The 15,202-nt window shown below is 49.3% G+C and overlaps 1 protein-coding gene across 4 annotated transcripts in view; it reads right to left on the minus strand.

The window, feature by feature from the left end:
* Positions 1-7,027: 7,027 nt before the first annotated feature.
* Positions 7,028-15,202, minus strand: part of ARHGAP17 (Rho GTPase activating protein 17) — an 88,923-nt gene continuing 80,748 nt past the window's right edge. For 2 of the 4 annotated variants that reach the window (XM_060031940.2, XM_060031938.2), the window contains 2 exons: positions 14,520-15,125; positions 7,028-7,538 (listed from right to left, as the gene is read on the minus strand). In XM_060031940.2, coding sequence (XP_059887923.1) covers positions 7,408-7,538; positions 14,520-15,125 — 737 coding nt within the window. In that variant the 3' untranslated portion in view covers positions 7,028-7,407. Of the gene's footprint in view, positions 7,539-11,509; positions 11,559-13,356; positions 13,381-14,519; positions 15,126-15,202 lie in introns of all 4 variants that reach the window. The other 2 variants (XM_060031936.2, XM_060031939.1) reach the window with 2 other exon arrangements.

Genomic DNA, 15,202 nt, shown 5'->3' on the forward strand with positions numbered 1-15,202 from the left:
TTGTTTACCACCAGGCTTCAAAGGTGTCTATGGGCCACTTTCAACATGACATTTAGTTAGTCCTGTTCTTCTTAAAGGGGCTTCCCTGGTGGTGCAGTGGTTGAGAGTCCGCCTGCCGATGCAGGGGACGCGGGTTCGTGCCCCGGTCCGGGAAGATCCCACATGCCGCGGAGCGGCTGGGCCCGTGAGCCATGGCCGCTGAGCCTGCGCGTCCGGAGCCTGTGCTCCGCAACGGGAGAGGCCACAACAGTGAGAGGTCCACGTACCGCAAAAAAAAAGAAAAAAAAAAAAAAAAAGGAATGAAGGCTAGAAGCTGGAAAAAGAAAGAGGCATAAAGGCTTCTTTGTCTCAAAAGGCCAGTTATTCACTCTTCCTGTCCGTCATGTAACATCAGTAGCCAAATTCAAAGGGTTGGACAAGCGAAGAGATGCCCAGCCCCCCGGTAGCCACATCCCCTGGGCTGACTGTTAGCGCTTGAACTCTCTCCAGCTCACCTTCCAAGCACAGGGAATGGGACCTGCATGCTATCTCCCGCCTTTCACTGTTGCTGGCTTTGGGTGAAGGAATAGTTGGTGCCCAAAGGCTTTCTCATTGTGAAACTTGCCCCTCACTATGATGTCTGGGAAATAGACCTGAGTTGGTGCCCTGGAATCTTGTGCCATAAAAGAATCAGGGAATTGTGTGCACGTCCCAAGCTCTGCCTTAGCCTGGGTTTCTTTGCTTGATTCTCCACAATGATGCTTCCCTAAAACAAGTGGCCAGGATGGGCAACTCCACAATAAATCGTTACTGGATGAGGGGTAATAGGGCTTTTGACCTGAAGAACAGCCACCCCTGTTCTGTGGAGAGTCAGGCATCCTAATGACTCTCTTCTGGGCCCCAGTGGGGTCTGATGGGATGACCTGTAGGGGCCGTGTGTGCCACACGCACAGCTAAGAGCAGGGGCGGGACAGCCAACAGAGTCAGTTAGCCCTGAGACCAACTGGGGCGGCCCAGGGCCATGAGATAGTACCCTAGTCCTGGGGTTAACGGGGCTGGGGGGGCGGGATGGGTTAGAACCACTCACTGGCTTAGCAGCTGGAGAATGAGTAGCTTCTCAAGGAAGCCCAGTTTCCAAGGAGCACAGACAGGAAGCCCTGGGGCTGAGGGGTCACTGGCTCATGTAGTCACTCATGACATCTTTTGAGTTCCTACTCGACGCCTTCAACACCTGGACCAGCCTTGTCCAAAGGTAAAGGTATTAGCTCGACACCTATCCTAGTCAGAGGCCTGGCTTTTCCACGTGGATCCAGATGACAGCTGTGGCTTGGACAAAGGCCCCTTGGCCCCCCCAGGAAAGGGCCCCTACGGAGAGCTGTTTGCTAATGTGGCTGCTATCCAGACCCTGTCACTGGCTCCGCAAGAGGCTGAGCTTCTGTCTGGGGCAAGTGGGCTCAAGGGGAGGCTGAGTGACCCTCTCAAGGGCCAAAGGAGGGGAGTGGGAGGCCCAGAAGGCTTCCCCAAATTGCCCCTCAGCCAGGCCTGCCCCCCAGCCCCCTGCCACGCCGAGACCTCTGCTGCCACAGGTTGTGGTCAGAAGTGCGTTTTGGTGGGAGTTGTCACTGCGGTAGCTTAGGCCACTGCCACCTCTCCCCTGGATCGCTGCCACCAGTGTCCCGACTGGCCTTCCTGCCTCTAATCTTGCACATTCTCCAGCTCCCGGCAGAGAGAGCAAGTCTGATCAAGCCACTCCTCTGCTTGCTGCCAGGATCAGGTCCACACCTGGATGGGAATTTCCAGGCCCCTGACAGCCAGGCCTCTTCTCAGCTTCGACTCTGACTGCTCTCCCTTCACAGTCTAGGGTCAGACCACACTCATGCTGTCCCACCTGTGGGCCTAACACAGTGGCTGACACCCAGTGGGCCCCATAAATATCCAGTAAGTAGGTCTTTGCTTCTGCTCTTCCCTCTGCCTAAACGATCCCCCCCTTCCTCTCCTGGCTACCTCTTATTCTAGTCACTGCTTAAACATCACTTCTTCTAGGAAGACTTCCTCGGTCATCCCACACCCACTACGACATGCATCTTCAAAGCAGGTATCACACTTTATTATTGATTGCTTAAGCATCTTCCCAACTAGAGAGAAAGTTCCACGAGGGCAGAAGGCATGGCTTACACTGCTGCCTAGCACAGCCTGGTGAATGGATGACCTCCAGAACACAGCTGTCTGGCTCCTTGTCTCATATCCTCCAGCCACACCCCCTCCCTGGCCTGGCTGCCCACCCCTGCCCGGGAACACCCTGCATCAAGTCAGTCCCTGAGGTCTGAGCTCGTGGAGGTGACTGAATGGCTGACCCATCACCCATCCTCTGCCCTTTGGAAACTGTGCAACTTCCAAACCCTCCTTGACCGCAGACGATGGTCTCTAGGGCTGCCCATAGGACCCACTCTCATCTTTGGGAAAGGCCCACATCAGTCACCACGTCATGCTGGCTCTGTCTCCCTAACCTTGTGCTCGTGGGACCGCTGCCTCTGCCTTATCGGGGCCCCACTAGCTCCTCTCTCGGGGGTGTCCTGCTGCTACCTTGCCCCCGCTTCAGTCCATTTTCTGCATCGCAGCCACAGGGACCTAAAGTACAAATCCGACAGTCACTCCCCTCCTGTGTCTGCAGCTCCCCTTGATGACTCCAAACATGAGTTATAAGGATCTTCACACTCCAGCTCCTGCTTCCCTCACCAGCCTCACTCCTTGCCCGTTGCCCCCTTCCCCCTCTAATTCCATGCTGTCGCTCACCTCACGAGCCATTCCTAGCATCTGGAGGGCCCACCCCCCCCTCCTTTCTCCACCAAGATGGGCCTTCCTCCCACGTACTTCCACGGCTCCCCCACTCCGCAGTCTCTGTTTCCTGGGTATTTGTTTGCAAGCTTCCTGGGGACCGAGGCCACAGTTGTATGCTTCAGGTTGGCTCCCCAGGGTCTAGGCCAGTATCCCCCGGAGGAGACACAGAATTATTTAGAAGCCGTGGCTTCAATTCTAAGCATCCTTGTATGAAAGCAAGAATGCTGTTTCTACCATGAAATGATGTGAAAAAAATTTTGGTCATCAAATAGCATTTATTGATGTGTATGAAAACTGAATTCAAATACAAATATAGAGGGTAGAAACAGAACCCTGGTGAATTGTTTTGGTTCTTCCAAAAATATATTTGGTTCAAGTATACCCTGACGTGTCATTTGTAATGACATTTTGATGTGTGTGGCAGACAGACCCCAAGGTGACCCTCAGTGACCCCCACCTCCTGCTGTTCATGCCCTTGTATAGTCCCCTCCCCTCGAGTGTGGACAGAACCTGCAACTGACTTCTAACCAATACAATACGGCAGAGGTGATGAGATGTCATCTGTAATTGTATTACAGCATGCAGACTCTGTCTTGCTAGCAAACTCACTCTAGGGGCTGTCCTTGCTGGCTTGCCGAAGTAGCAGCCTCCCCAGGGAAGCCCACGTGACCAGGGACTGCAGGCAGCCTCTAGGAGCCGAGGGCAACCCCTCAATGATGGCAAGAAGTCCTGGGCCTCAGAACTCGTGGCCCTACAAGCATAAGCACATGACTTCTGACAACATCCTGAGGGAGCTTAGGAGTGGGTCCTTCCCCAGTTGGACCTCCAGATGGGACCCCAGCCCTGGCTGACCCTTGACTGCAGCCTTGTGAGACCCAAGGACAGGACCCAGCTAAGCTGTGCCTGGACTCCTGACCCACAGAAACTATGAGATAATAAATGTGTTTGTGTTTGTGTGGGTTTTTTTTTGGCTGCAACACATGGCTTGTGGAATCTTAGTTCCCCGACCAGGGATTGAACCCGGGTCCTGGCAGTGAGAGCACCGAGTCCTAACCACTGGGCCACCAGGGAATTTCCATGACCACTTTTTGCCTTTTGGTTGCATTGGAGCCAGTGGCTTCACTATGCCAGCAGATCTCTCTTTATCCTCAGCTCCATCACTACGATATTAGAAAAGTGGAAGCCATTGGTCTAGAAATATCTGTCAATGGGGTGCTGCCCAGTCTGGCGCAAGACCTCTAGACTATGAGGCACAGAGCCCACTTGAGACCCTGGAGTAAAGAGATGGTAGAGTGGCATCTGTGAGAAGAGGGCGAAGGCTCCGGAATATGGTTACACACCACCAGGCTCACGGCGCAGGTGGCAGAATGGTGGCAACAGACCACAGGTAGAGAACCTAGAAAGAGGGTTTGTCTTAAGACTTTCAAGTAAGAGCACTTACGGGACTCACTGGGCTCAGGACAGCACTGGGAGCTGGAGCCCCAAGAGTGGGACAAGGGTCCCCAAGGGAACCAAGGCCATCGAGGAGGTGCAGGGATTCAGTCATTCCAATTGCATCTGAAGGCTTGGGAATCCACAGGTAATCCAGCACAATCACGGCAGCCAGGGGGATGCCCCGACCCCCTGCAGTCTCCGAAATGCTGGATCAAGATCAGGCTAGGTGGGTGTTGCTTGCAAGGGGTGTGTGGTGAGAGGCACATGTCCCCGACCCTGGTGTAGCTGTGGGTTGGAGAGCAGGAACAGAAGGCCTGAGTACACAGGACTGAAGTTTCCAGGAGAAACTGTTCTCTGGAGAAGAGAAGGAAGCAATCTGAAGGGGCAGATACCAGCAGCATCTTCCTAGAGGCCAGCACCTTCCTGGATGGTCAGGGATGGCCACATGAGTTTGGATTACAGACTTCTCGGGAAATCCCTGGTGGTCCAGGGGTTAGGACTCCACTTTCACTGGAGGGTGGGGGGGCCCGGGTTCTAACCCTGGTCGGGGAACTAAGATCCTGCAAGCTGCGAGGCAAAAAATAAATACATAAGTAAATTTAAAGAATTAGATTACAGAGCTGTCTACCTCTCTCCCGCGGGTAGTGCCAGGGTGAGGCGACAGCGACGTGGCGCCTCCCCTGGCAGGGCTGATCACATCTCTGCAGCACCTTGGAGGTGCTTCCGCCATGGTGCAATTACAACTGAGCCGCCACGTCCCACACTATGACTCGCCCATCCAAGAAGATGGAGAGCAGCCACTGACACATGTACAGGGGCAAGGAGGTTTCCTTTTTCTTTAGATCGGAGCTGTTGAGGCAGGGAGATTGCTACAAACAATAGGAGAGTGAAAATGGAACACTGTTCTTAAAATAATGAGGGTAGGGTTTGCTGTATTTCAGAATCATTTTGTTCATCATGGCCCTTCCATGTCCCCAGGCACCAATGCCGTCTCCTCGGCAAGCACTGCGTCCCAGCTCCCTCCTGAGTATGAGCTCAGGCATCCTGGAGATAGCATCTCCAAGGTCTGCAGAGATGCCTGACTGTGGACAGCTGGGCTCCTTGAAGAAGGGGTCAACGCTTATGAGCAACATACATCGAGACCTTTGCTTTCTCTATAAGGTTTGTTCTAAAGCTAAGGGCAGTGGGGAGGGGGAGCAGAGAAAAAGAACAGGGATGGGGACTTCCCTGGTGGCGCAGTGGTTAAGAATCCACCTGCCAATGCAGGGGACATGGGTTTGAGCCCTGGTCCGGGAAGATCCCACATGCCGCGGAGCAACTAAGCCCGTGCTCCACAACTACTGAGCCTGTGCTCTAGGGCCCGAGAGCCACAACTACTGAGCCCACGCACCACAACTACTGAAGCCCGTACACCTAGAGCCCATGCTCCGCAACAAGAGAAACCACCACAATGAGAAGCCCGCGCACTGCAACGAAGAGTAGCCCCCGCTCCCCGCAACTAGAGAAAGCCCACGTGCTGCAACGAAGACCCAACACAGCCAAAAATAAATAAATAAATAAATTTATATATATATATAAAAAAAGAGCAGGGATGGCGTATGAGGAAGGAAAGAGTGAGCCTTCGGCAAACACAAATTTAAGATACCGGGGAAAATGGGTCTACAGGTACATATTTTCAATGTAATTAATAAGTGCAGGGAGCACTTTGGGGCACAGGAAACTGTGAGTTAAGAGGAAAAAGCGATTGCCCTTTTCAAGTTAAACTTAAGTCAATTCATAGGGGAAGGAGGTCCAGGGGCTTCTGAGCAAGGGCTGGGTCACGGATGCACCTGGCGAGCAGTTCTATCAGTGGAGCCGCCCAGGGCAGCCAACATGGCAGCATGTGTTCCAAAAGATGACGCCAAATCTGGGCCACGGGGAGGGCTATCGTCACAACAGCCATCCAGCCCGTCGGCCTTGCTTTGCTCCAATTCCCCACCCACTCTTCCCAAGTATTTCAATCCTGGGACGGAAGTGCCTTCCAGTCCCTGGAAAAGGATGTTCCCCTGGAACGTAATGGCTCTGCCTCCTGCCCTAGGCCTGTGGGGCTGAGTACTGCGAGCTGGCCTCCAAGGGTCTAAGTGTCTCTAGACAAGACAAGTGTCTCCGGACCAGAAAGGGTGTCAGGACTGGTGAGAGCAAAGGAAGAGCCCAGCCCATGGAACATTCGCTAAGAGACAGCCAGTCCGGGCAGTCTCTGGGTCACCTGGTGGCTGGTCTCACTGCTGTGACCTTGCCCGCCACTCTTTCAAACTTCTACATTCACAGCTAGACCCCCAGACGTCCCATCCCCAATTCTACGTAGTTAAGTGACAACATGCGCACACACAATCCACAGCTTTGCCTCTAAGAATGATGAAGTTTTCATATAAACCACAGGATATATTTAATTCAAATTAAACATGAAACTAGAATAATGTTCGCTCCTTATCAAGTAGCAATTACATTGTTTAAAAAAAAGAGAACAGTACATTTCCGTCTACGTTCTGGCAATCCAACGAGGCCAAGGCAATCCAGTTTGCTGAGGTGACGGATCCAGCAGTCACCACCAACGCTTGTGGTTTTGAGGCAGTTGGGTAGACACAGACCATACTTCATACAAAATGATTCTGCAGCACGTCCGAAGAAGAGGAACCTCCCTTGTGATATATAAGAACGAAAGCCCAAGTAGCAGGAAGCAGGTGACTTGCGTAATGGATGTACTTTATTAAATAGATAGTTAACGCGTTGCTTTTTATTCATTCCAAATTGCTGATGGCGCTGCCTGCGTTAATAGCGGTGACAAATGCTTCCTACGCATGCCTCGGCAATGATACTCTTTCCGCTGTAGGTATTTCTATTTCCTTTCTTTCTTTCTTTAAAAAAAAATTTTTTTTTTTTTGGCATGATTCTTTCCCATGTAAAGAAAGCCAACTTCTTCAAGACACAGGTCATTCAGCTTTAAGTGTCAGCCTCGGCTCTCTCCTCAGGCTGTGAGAAGGCCATGTCCTGCATGATGAGGCCTTCTTTCTCCCTCCACTGAAAGCTTCTCGCTGTCTGGTCTGCAAAGATGAACGTCTGCCTGCCCCTGCTCCACTCGCCAGGGTGGAAGGGGTCAAGGGCAGGGGGTGGCTTTCTTCACAGGGCGGTACTTTCTGTATCATTGTCCATGTCCAACAGAATGCGGCCGGGCAGGTCTTTGCTGGCTGAGTCTGAATGCGTTTCAGGAAAGATGCTGCGAAGCGGTTCTGAAACCCTAGAATTGGCGTCTGGACAAAAACACGAGGAGGAGACATGGTATCAGTGCGTGGTAACACCCCAGAGGCCACCCGAGGAGAGGAGAAGCTGGAAAGTTTGGAGTCAGCCCATGCACGCACACTCCCTTACTAGAGGCACCATCAGCCCTGAGAAGTTGAGTCAAGCCTTTGATACCCCAGGGGCAGCCAGCCACGTGGCACAGCCCCACCTCCTGGCTCTGGTGGTCCTTTCTGTGAGCGCACGGCAGTCCTCAGAGATGCAACCCTGGAAGGGTTTGCTTGCTGATTGAGGAGAGGAAACCTTATTCCTACCAATGTCTCTAACACATTAACTGAAATCTCCTGACAGCATCTGGGCTGCAGGAATAGCTGAGCGTCACTGGGAAAAGTTCCCTCCTCCGAGGCTGGTGCGTGTCCTCCTGTTACTAATGCTATGCCCTCAACCTCGGCACTAGTGACACTTGGGGCCGGATCCCTCTGGGCTGTGGGGCTGTCTTGTGCACTGTGGCATGTTTGGCAGCATCCCTGCCCTCAACCCACTAGATGCTGACGGCACAAGCTCTCTTTCCCACAGTGTGACGACAAAAGATGTCTCCAGACACTGCCACATGTCCCTGGGGTGGGAGGGGGGAACAAGCACTGGAGTGTAGCACCAAATCTCCTACAAATATTAATTTTCTCATCTATTTCTAATATCGGGCTGGCCAAAAAGTTCGTTCCGGTTCTGTAACATGGAAAAACCCAAACGACCTTTTTGGCCAACCCAATACTTATATAACTCCAATTCCTTTTTCACATCTTATTATGTTGGCTGGAACTCCTTCGGCAAGACAGTAAATACACGGTCCTCAAGCCATCATCCCTCGCTCCCATGCTCACAAGACACCTTAACCAATCACAGCCCTCTTCCTAGTGAGACGGTGAGCCTCAGATTCCCTCATTCATAAACAAATACTTACTGAGCACCTCCCACATTCTACCGGTGAGGACACAACAGTGAACAAGCCAGACACAGATTTAATGAAGCCTACAGCCAAGTGGGGGAGACAGGCCCTTCTGTCTTGAAGAATTTGTTTCTCTGGTAGATGTGAGTTCTAGCAAATGATGAGCCTTGTTAGGGATTTTAGGGCTGGTGGAAGAGAGAAGGGAGACGTTCAGATTTGTGGTAGTTTCACTGTGCCAGGTTAGGGCTAGTCACGTAGGGAGCACAGAGGGAGGGAGAGTGGGAGGTGGGTGTGCTGGGGTCTCCCTGTTATGCCTAAGAGCTGCTTTTCTGCACTTGCTGTGGTGCAGGTACACCGTGTCTGCCCTTGCTGGGAGCTGCTTTCGGCAGTACTTCTGTTTCACCTTCTCCTCACCCACACAGACAGAGCTGGCAAATGCAGGTGCACCCTGGGAGGCTCACTGCTTTGAGACTGGTTCCTGATCCGACACGTGCCCACAGCTCTGAGCTGCGAGATCCACTTACTTCCTGGGACGTCCCTTTACTCTCAGTGACTCCTGGGTTGGAAGGCCCATCTGTCGAGGTTTCCTACACACCACAACCCAGAGAAACGTCTAGATTTATGAAGGTGCCAAGGTGGCAAAGAGTTCAGGTGCTGGATGGCATTTCAGACAATTCAGGTCTTATATTTGTAAAACCAACAAGCAGGGGAGCCTCTGGGAGGCTCAACTCTCCAACACAGCCGGCACTGGAAGGAGGAGCAGAGCCAGACTGGTTGGGCTCTGGAGCCTGGTTCTTAATCTGCAGAGGGTGTCTCCCCCGCCACCCCACCCCCAGGAGGACGTATGCCCTTGGGTGAGCGGCCTGGGAGAGAAGACAGTGCCTAAGCAGATGACGGCTTGAGTCTTAAACACTCTGCCTCATCTTAGTACAAAGGAGATAAAGGTTATTTTAGAAAGTGCCTGCAGGAGCACTTCCATATTTTTTTAAACACCTCTAAACCCTGCTGGCCATAGATTTACACAAGGCATCATTTTTCATTATATGCATTCCAAGAAGGGCTGGTCTTTGAGCATATTGCTTGGAGCTAAGTTCATATGAAAGATATTAGATTAAAAGAGGAAAAAAAAAAAACAAAAATAAAAACAAGAAAGCAGAGGCCCAGGTCACAGCCTCCGTTCACAGGCAGAATGCCATGTGGTTCACCACTGCTCTGCGGCTCTGACGAATGCAGCCTGGTTCCCTCCTTTTTTGAGTATCTTTATCCAGGAGTGGACCCTGTGAGGGTGGGAACTGGCATTCTACAATTTAGAGTATGGTCCAGCAATTTTGAATATGTGCTTTCAGGTTGTAAACCTCCCCTCCGGAAAGGCCAAGGTTATTCTGATAGCCACTTGGACAGGTAAGAGATCCAAATGCCTTGCTGAAATCAAACATTTCAGGCACGGCTGCAGGGTGAATCAGCCCCCTCCCAATCATTAAATCCTTCTCTAAACTACAGTCTGAGGGAATGACTTCCTTGAAGTCCTCATCAGGTTTCTAGGGCTGTGAGAGGCTGACTCATCTCTGGGAGACTGAGTCAACTTCTTATTATTTCAGTCAAAGGAGAGATTCTGTTCCAGTCTCACTGGATGTTTATCTTGACATGATTCTGACATCTACTTATTAAAAATAAAGTGCAAGTAGAAGCAGAAGCCACTTAAATGTCCAACTATGAGCAATAATACATCTGCTTAATGAAATATTATGCAGTCACTGAAAAACTACATTGTAACGTGGGAAAGAGCATGTGATGTAAAGTAAAATAGAACCGCAAAATCAAAATCTGTATATGCCAAATAATTATGATTGTGCATCCCCTTGCCTTTTAGAAAAAAAAAAAACTAGAAGGAAAAAATAAAATATGAATGGTGGACTTTTTCAATTATGGAAGGGTGATTTCTTATTGTTTCTAATCCCCAATTTGCTTTAGTATCATACTTATTTTTAAAAATGCATTACTGGGCTTCCCTGGTGGCGCAGTGGTTGAGAGTCCGCCTGCCGATGCAGGGGACATGGGTTCGCGCCCCGGTCTGGGAAGATCCCACGTGCCGCGGAGCGGCTGGGCTCGTGAGCCATGGCCGCTGAGTCTGCGCGTCCGGAGCCTGTGCTCCGCAACGGGAGAGGCCGCAACAGTGAGAGGCCCGCGTACCGCAAAAAACAAACGAACAAAAAAAAAAGCATTACTTTCATGATATAAAAGGAGTTTAATTTTAAAAAGCAAAGGCTATGAGAACCAGCAAAGTCCCAAGTGTCTGATGACCACTATTGTGACTCATTCTACCACCATACAGTGGACAAATGACTCACTAAATTAATCCCAGCCTCACTAAATCAAGAACATTTTCTACTCCAGAGCACTGTCTTTTTCACCCACCACCAAGGGGCACATCAGGATCAAAATATGGATGCCTGGCTCCAGACCTCCTGCGTCTGTGTCCCGGCATGAGTTTTTAAAATGGTGACATACGAATCTAATACCTAACTCTGTATTATCTTTTTTTTTCTCCATAAAAATGATAATAAATAGCTACCATTTACTTAGACCCCCTGCATAGTAAGAACCGCACGATGCTTTTCTTATTTTATCTACTGTAATCCCTTTGAAGGTTATTCTCACAAATGTCACCATTTTACAGATCAGCCAGGTTGTGCCGTGCCATTGTTACACAGAGTGAGCTGAAATTTTAATTCAGGCTTGTCTGATTCTAGTGTGTGCTCTTTCCACTACCCCTCAAGCCTGCCCAGTACAGAAAAGACTGGAAGTTAAAGAGGTAACAAGGCCAGCCTGGCGATGACGTGTTGCATGTCTGTGAACATGCTTAGTATGCAGAGTACTTGGCAGCAAGCATGAACAAAGCCAGCCTCCTTTAGCACATGCACTATTAGTAGGGGTGCAAGCAGGCAGGGTTAGAGTGACCGGTTAATAGCAGGCATTAGTGCACAAATATGATCATCAAGTAGCAAAAATGCTTTGGCCAATCAGGTGCCTTTTCCTTACCATTAAATATTCCAATTTCAGTTCCTACTGAATATGGCAGGTCATACATCTAAATTATTTAATAAAATGTTAAATTAGAACACTCTTGGCTAAAATCTATTACTTTAAAAACAGCAAGATGCAAACTCTTTTCCTTGCAAAGCTAAACTCCTACTGCTTTCTTTTCCTTTCTTTCTTTCTTTCTTTTTCCTACTGCTTTCTAGAGTAACAAATTAGGAAGAGATTCAGAACGACAGCAGAATCCCTCCTTTCTCTGGTGCTGGTGCAGAGCTGCCACCAACTGGCTGTCCGACCTGTTTGGCAGCAGTAATCGCCCCCAAGAGTCTCTCTTAATCCCCAGGCCTTAATTCAATTTTTAAGATTAAATGCTCTGAATGAATAACCTGTTCTCAGGAATTTGTCTGTCTAGAGCTTTCCAAGTGAAAACATGATGTCACAATAAAGGACTACCTGTCTAGGGAAGTTACATTTTTTTCTTCTTGAAATACCCAATGGCTATATCCAAGATTGCCTAAGAGCAGCATGAACAACACGAGCGTATTCATAAATTCTAAACGCTGGCCTTTTGTGTACTCCTAATGGCAATCCGGGGGATTTTAAGAAATTAAAAATTAATTCTGTAATACAAAGATAATGGTGGTGACCTGTAATTTCTTGAGTTAGGAGAATTCGAAGTGCAGATTGGTTTTAAAATATTTAGCTAATATCCTAAGGAAAAGTATTTATAATATCAAATTTCACTTATCTGACAATTGTCAAAGTACAGAGCACTGCAGTGTTATAGCAGATCAATAAAATAAGCTTCTGAAATAAATACACCCCAGGTAAACATGGTATTAAAGAGTAGACATAATTCTGGTCTGCAGTCTTTCATCTAAATAAAAGGGAAGATCTGGGAATAAAATTCTGATGTGTCACAAGTATTGAAGTGTTAAAAGGCTCAGCCTTAATTAGGGTTTAGTCACTTCACTCTGTGATTTTCACACCCAACTGGGCAACCACAGACTTTTGGGTTCATCACCTAGGAGTCAGGAAGGCGGAACCACGCCTCTGTGTCCTCCTCTGTGTTGTAAAGATCGCATTCTTGTTTTCCCCTTCTGGTGTCTATAGAAAGTCTTCCTAGACCAAAGATGTGGAAACGCCGGCTAAGTAGTCCACTGAAGGCTTAAGGCTCAGATCAGCTGATTAGAGCAGTAACGAGAGCCTTATTCCGTCTAAGTGTGGACCTAAAGGCAAGATTCAGATGAGCCTCACAGTACCTTTCAAAAAGCTCATATGGTTTAAGAAAGCAAAAATGTAAGCATGCCAGAATGCAAAGAAATTTAGTGTGGGATCTTTGGAGGAAGATTTTGGGGGGGGGGGTCCTGAGAAATTCAAACACCAAATTAAGAAGCTCCATGCAGTTAACTTGCACTTAAGAGGTAAAATTAAAACTTAAAGCTCAAGACACAAGGGACGCAATTTTCCGTGCTAACTGCACCAGAGACCTCTTTGGGTGATGCTGATGAGCCAATCAATGAGAGGGAAATCACGCTGAAAAGAGCAGAATGCTTGTGAAAGGCTTACCAAAAACAAAGGAGACATTTCTTAGTATCTTATCTGAGCGGCTTGAAATCGGGCTTGCAATCTACTGACATCTACCTCTTGAATTCGAAGCATTTGCAGCTCAAAGTGCTTCTGATAAAAACAAAAGTGATGTCTAGAGAATGGATGGCAGGGGGTCAGATGGCTGCTCCTGAGCACAAAGTCAAAAGCATGTATGCAAAACACCGCTAAGCAGGAGCATTTGGAGCTGCAGGAAGCTGCTTGGGGGGGTTACAGACCTTAGTCCTGGAAACCTTCCCCACCTGTGAGGGCGCTAGGAAGGGCATCTATTGGGAAACAAACAAACCAATGTGGCTTTGTTTTTTTAAACATAAAAGCAAGCATCATCAGAAAAAAGTTAACAATTTATAACACACACAAATCATGCATTATATTCCTGAAAAAAAAAAGTTATCCAAAGAAAGACTAGTCGGTTAACCCTCATCACTTAGGGTACCAGTGTGGGGTGTATCCTTTGCTCATTTTCAGCAGAGATTGTCATTCAGGACGCTTGGAGGGCCCAGAGGTATATTTCGGCTACTTCTCTAAAACTGGCTCCACTTAGGAAAATTTAAAACTAGGCTGTTCTAAGATATGATTCAAAGTCCCTAATTATCATTTTAAGAAAACACACTAAAAAAAAAATCTATCCATCCCATCCTTAAATCAAATAGTAAATTAGAGCACTTGGGACAGAAATTTTTAAAAGAATCATAATTAAAGAAAATGGTCATGTTCTAGACTGTCTATAAAAAAATACCCCATTAGGTAGGTAAAATCTGTACAATCACCAATACCCAAAACAGATTTCCATGGAATTATGAGGAAATATTGATTCTTCTGTCCTTTGCCACTAGAGGCTGGCACTCTCATATGATCGTGTCCCAAATCTCCCTTCCAGAGCATCCAATTTGGAACAAATCACATTTTTTAAGATTATACCTGAAATGCTTCACTTTCTATGAATATTTTTACTCTTAAAAGGAAAATAAGCATTTTAATGAGGGATTCACTAAGAAATGGATGTCATGCTCAAGTTGTACAATACCTTCCACCTGTATTACTAGGTCATTATACCTAGAAAAATGTAAATGTAGATGGCTCTTAAACACATAGTGAACCTATACATCAGGGGTTGGCAAACTTCAAGGGCGAGGTAGTAACTTTGAAGGCTCTGGAAGTATATGACTTCTGAAAGGACTACACAACTCTGCTGTTTTAGCACGAAAGCCAGAAAGAATATGTCAACAACTGGGCGTAGTTGTGTTTCAATAAAACTTTATTTATAAAAACAAGCTGAGGGCCAGATCTGGCCTGCGTGGTAGTTTGCCAACCCCTGATATAAACGAAAGCCTAAATGAGGGGGAGCAGTAAAAAGCCAGGTAGAGTGGACAGGGGGAAATGTCTGAACCCACTTCCCACTTACCCGTGACTATTTTGGAGGAGGTGGGAGCTGCGATGCTGAGGCTGCCATCCCCGGCGGGGTGGGCGCCAGGAGGATGAGGGGGTGGGGGCACGCTGGGCCGGTTCCTCGGCTTTGGTACTGGTCTCGGTCTCGGCAAGGTTCCAGCGTGTGGCTGCGCGGTCTCAGGGTTACTCACCACCTGGCCGGGGTTCTGTTTTCCTAGGGGCGGAGTGCTGGGGGGCGTCGGCGTCTGGGGAGGGGTGTGGGAGGACTGCTCAAGTCCGGGCTCACCGGGCAGGGCCCCGGGGGCCGGTGGGCCCTGACTGCCTGGCTTGGTGAGCGCTGGCGGCGGTGTGGCCTGCGTGGGGGGCTGCGGCGGCGGGTGGTTGGGGGCTTGGATCGGAGGCAGGCTGCTGGAGTATCTCCGGGGTGCGGAGAGCTGCGAGGTGGCGCAGGGCTGGCCTGGGGCCTGCCCGGGCGGCTGAGTTGGGGGAGAAGGGCTTCGGGTGGACGGCTTTGGTGACAGGCTGGGTGGATGCTGAGATGCTCCTGGAGAACTCTGGCCCCCGGGATGGCCAGGAGGCGGGTTTCCAGGTTTCGGGGGTGCTGGAGCAGGTTTTTTAACAGCTGCACGAAGGAAAAACACCTCTCAGGAAGAGCAGCAGGGTGATGGCCAACGCCCCCCGGGCCAGGGCACCGAGGCT

Source organism: Delphinus delphis, chromosome 15, assembly GCF_949987515.2.
Source record: "Delphinus delphis chromosome 15, mDelDel1.2, whole genome shotgun sequence".
Lineage (NCBI taxonomy): Eukaryota > Metazoa > Chordata > Mammalia > Artiodactyla > Delphinidae > Delphinus > Delphinus delphis.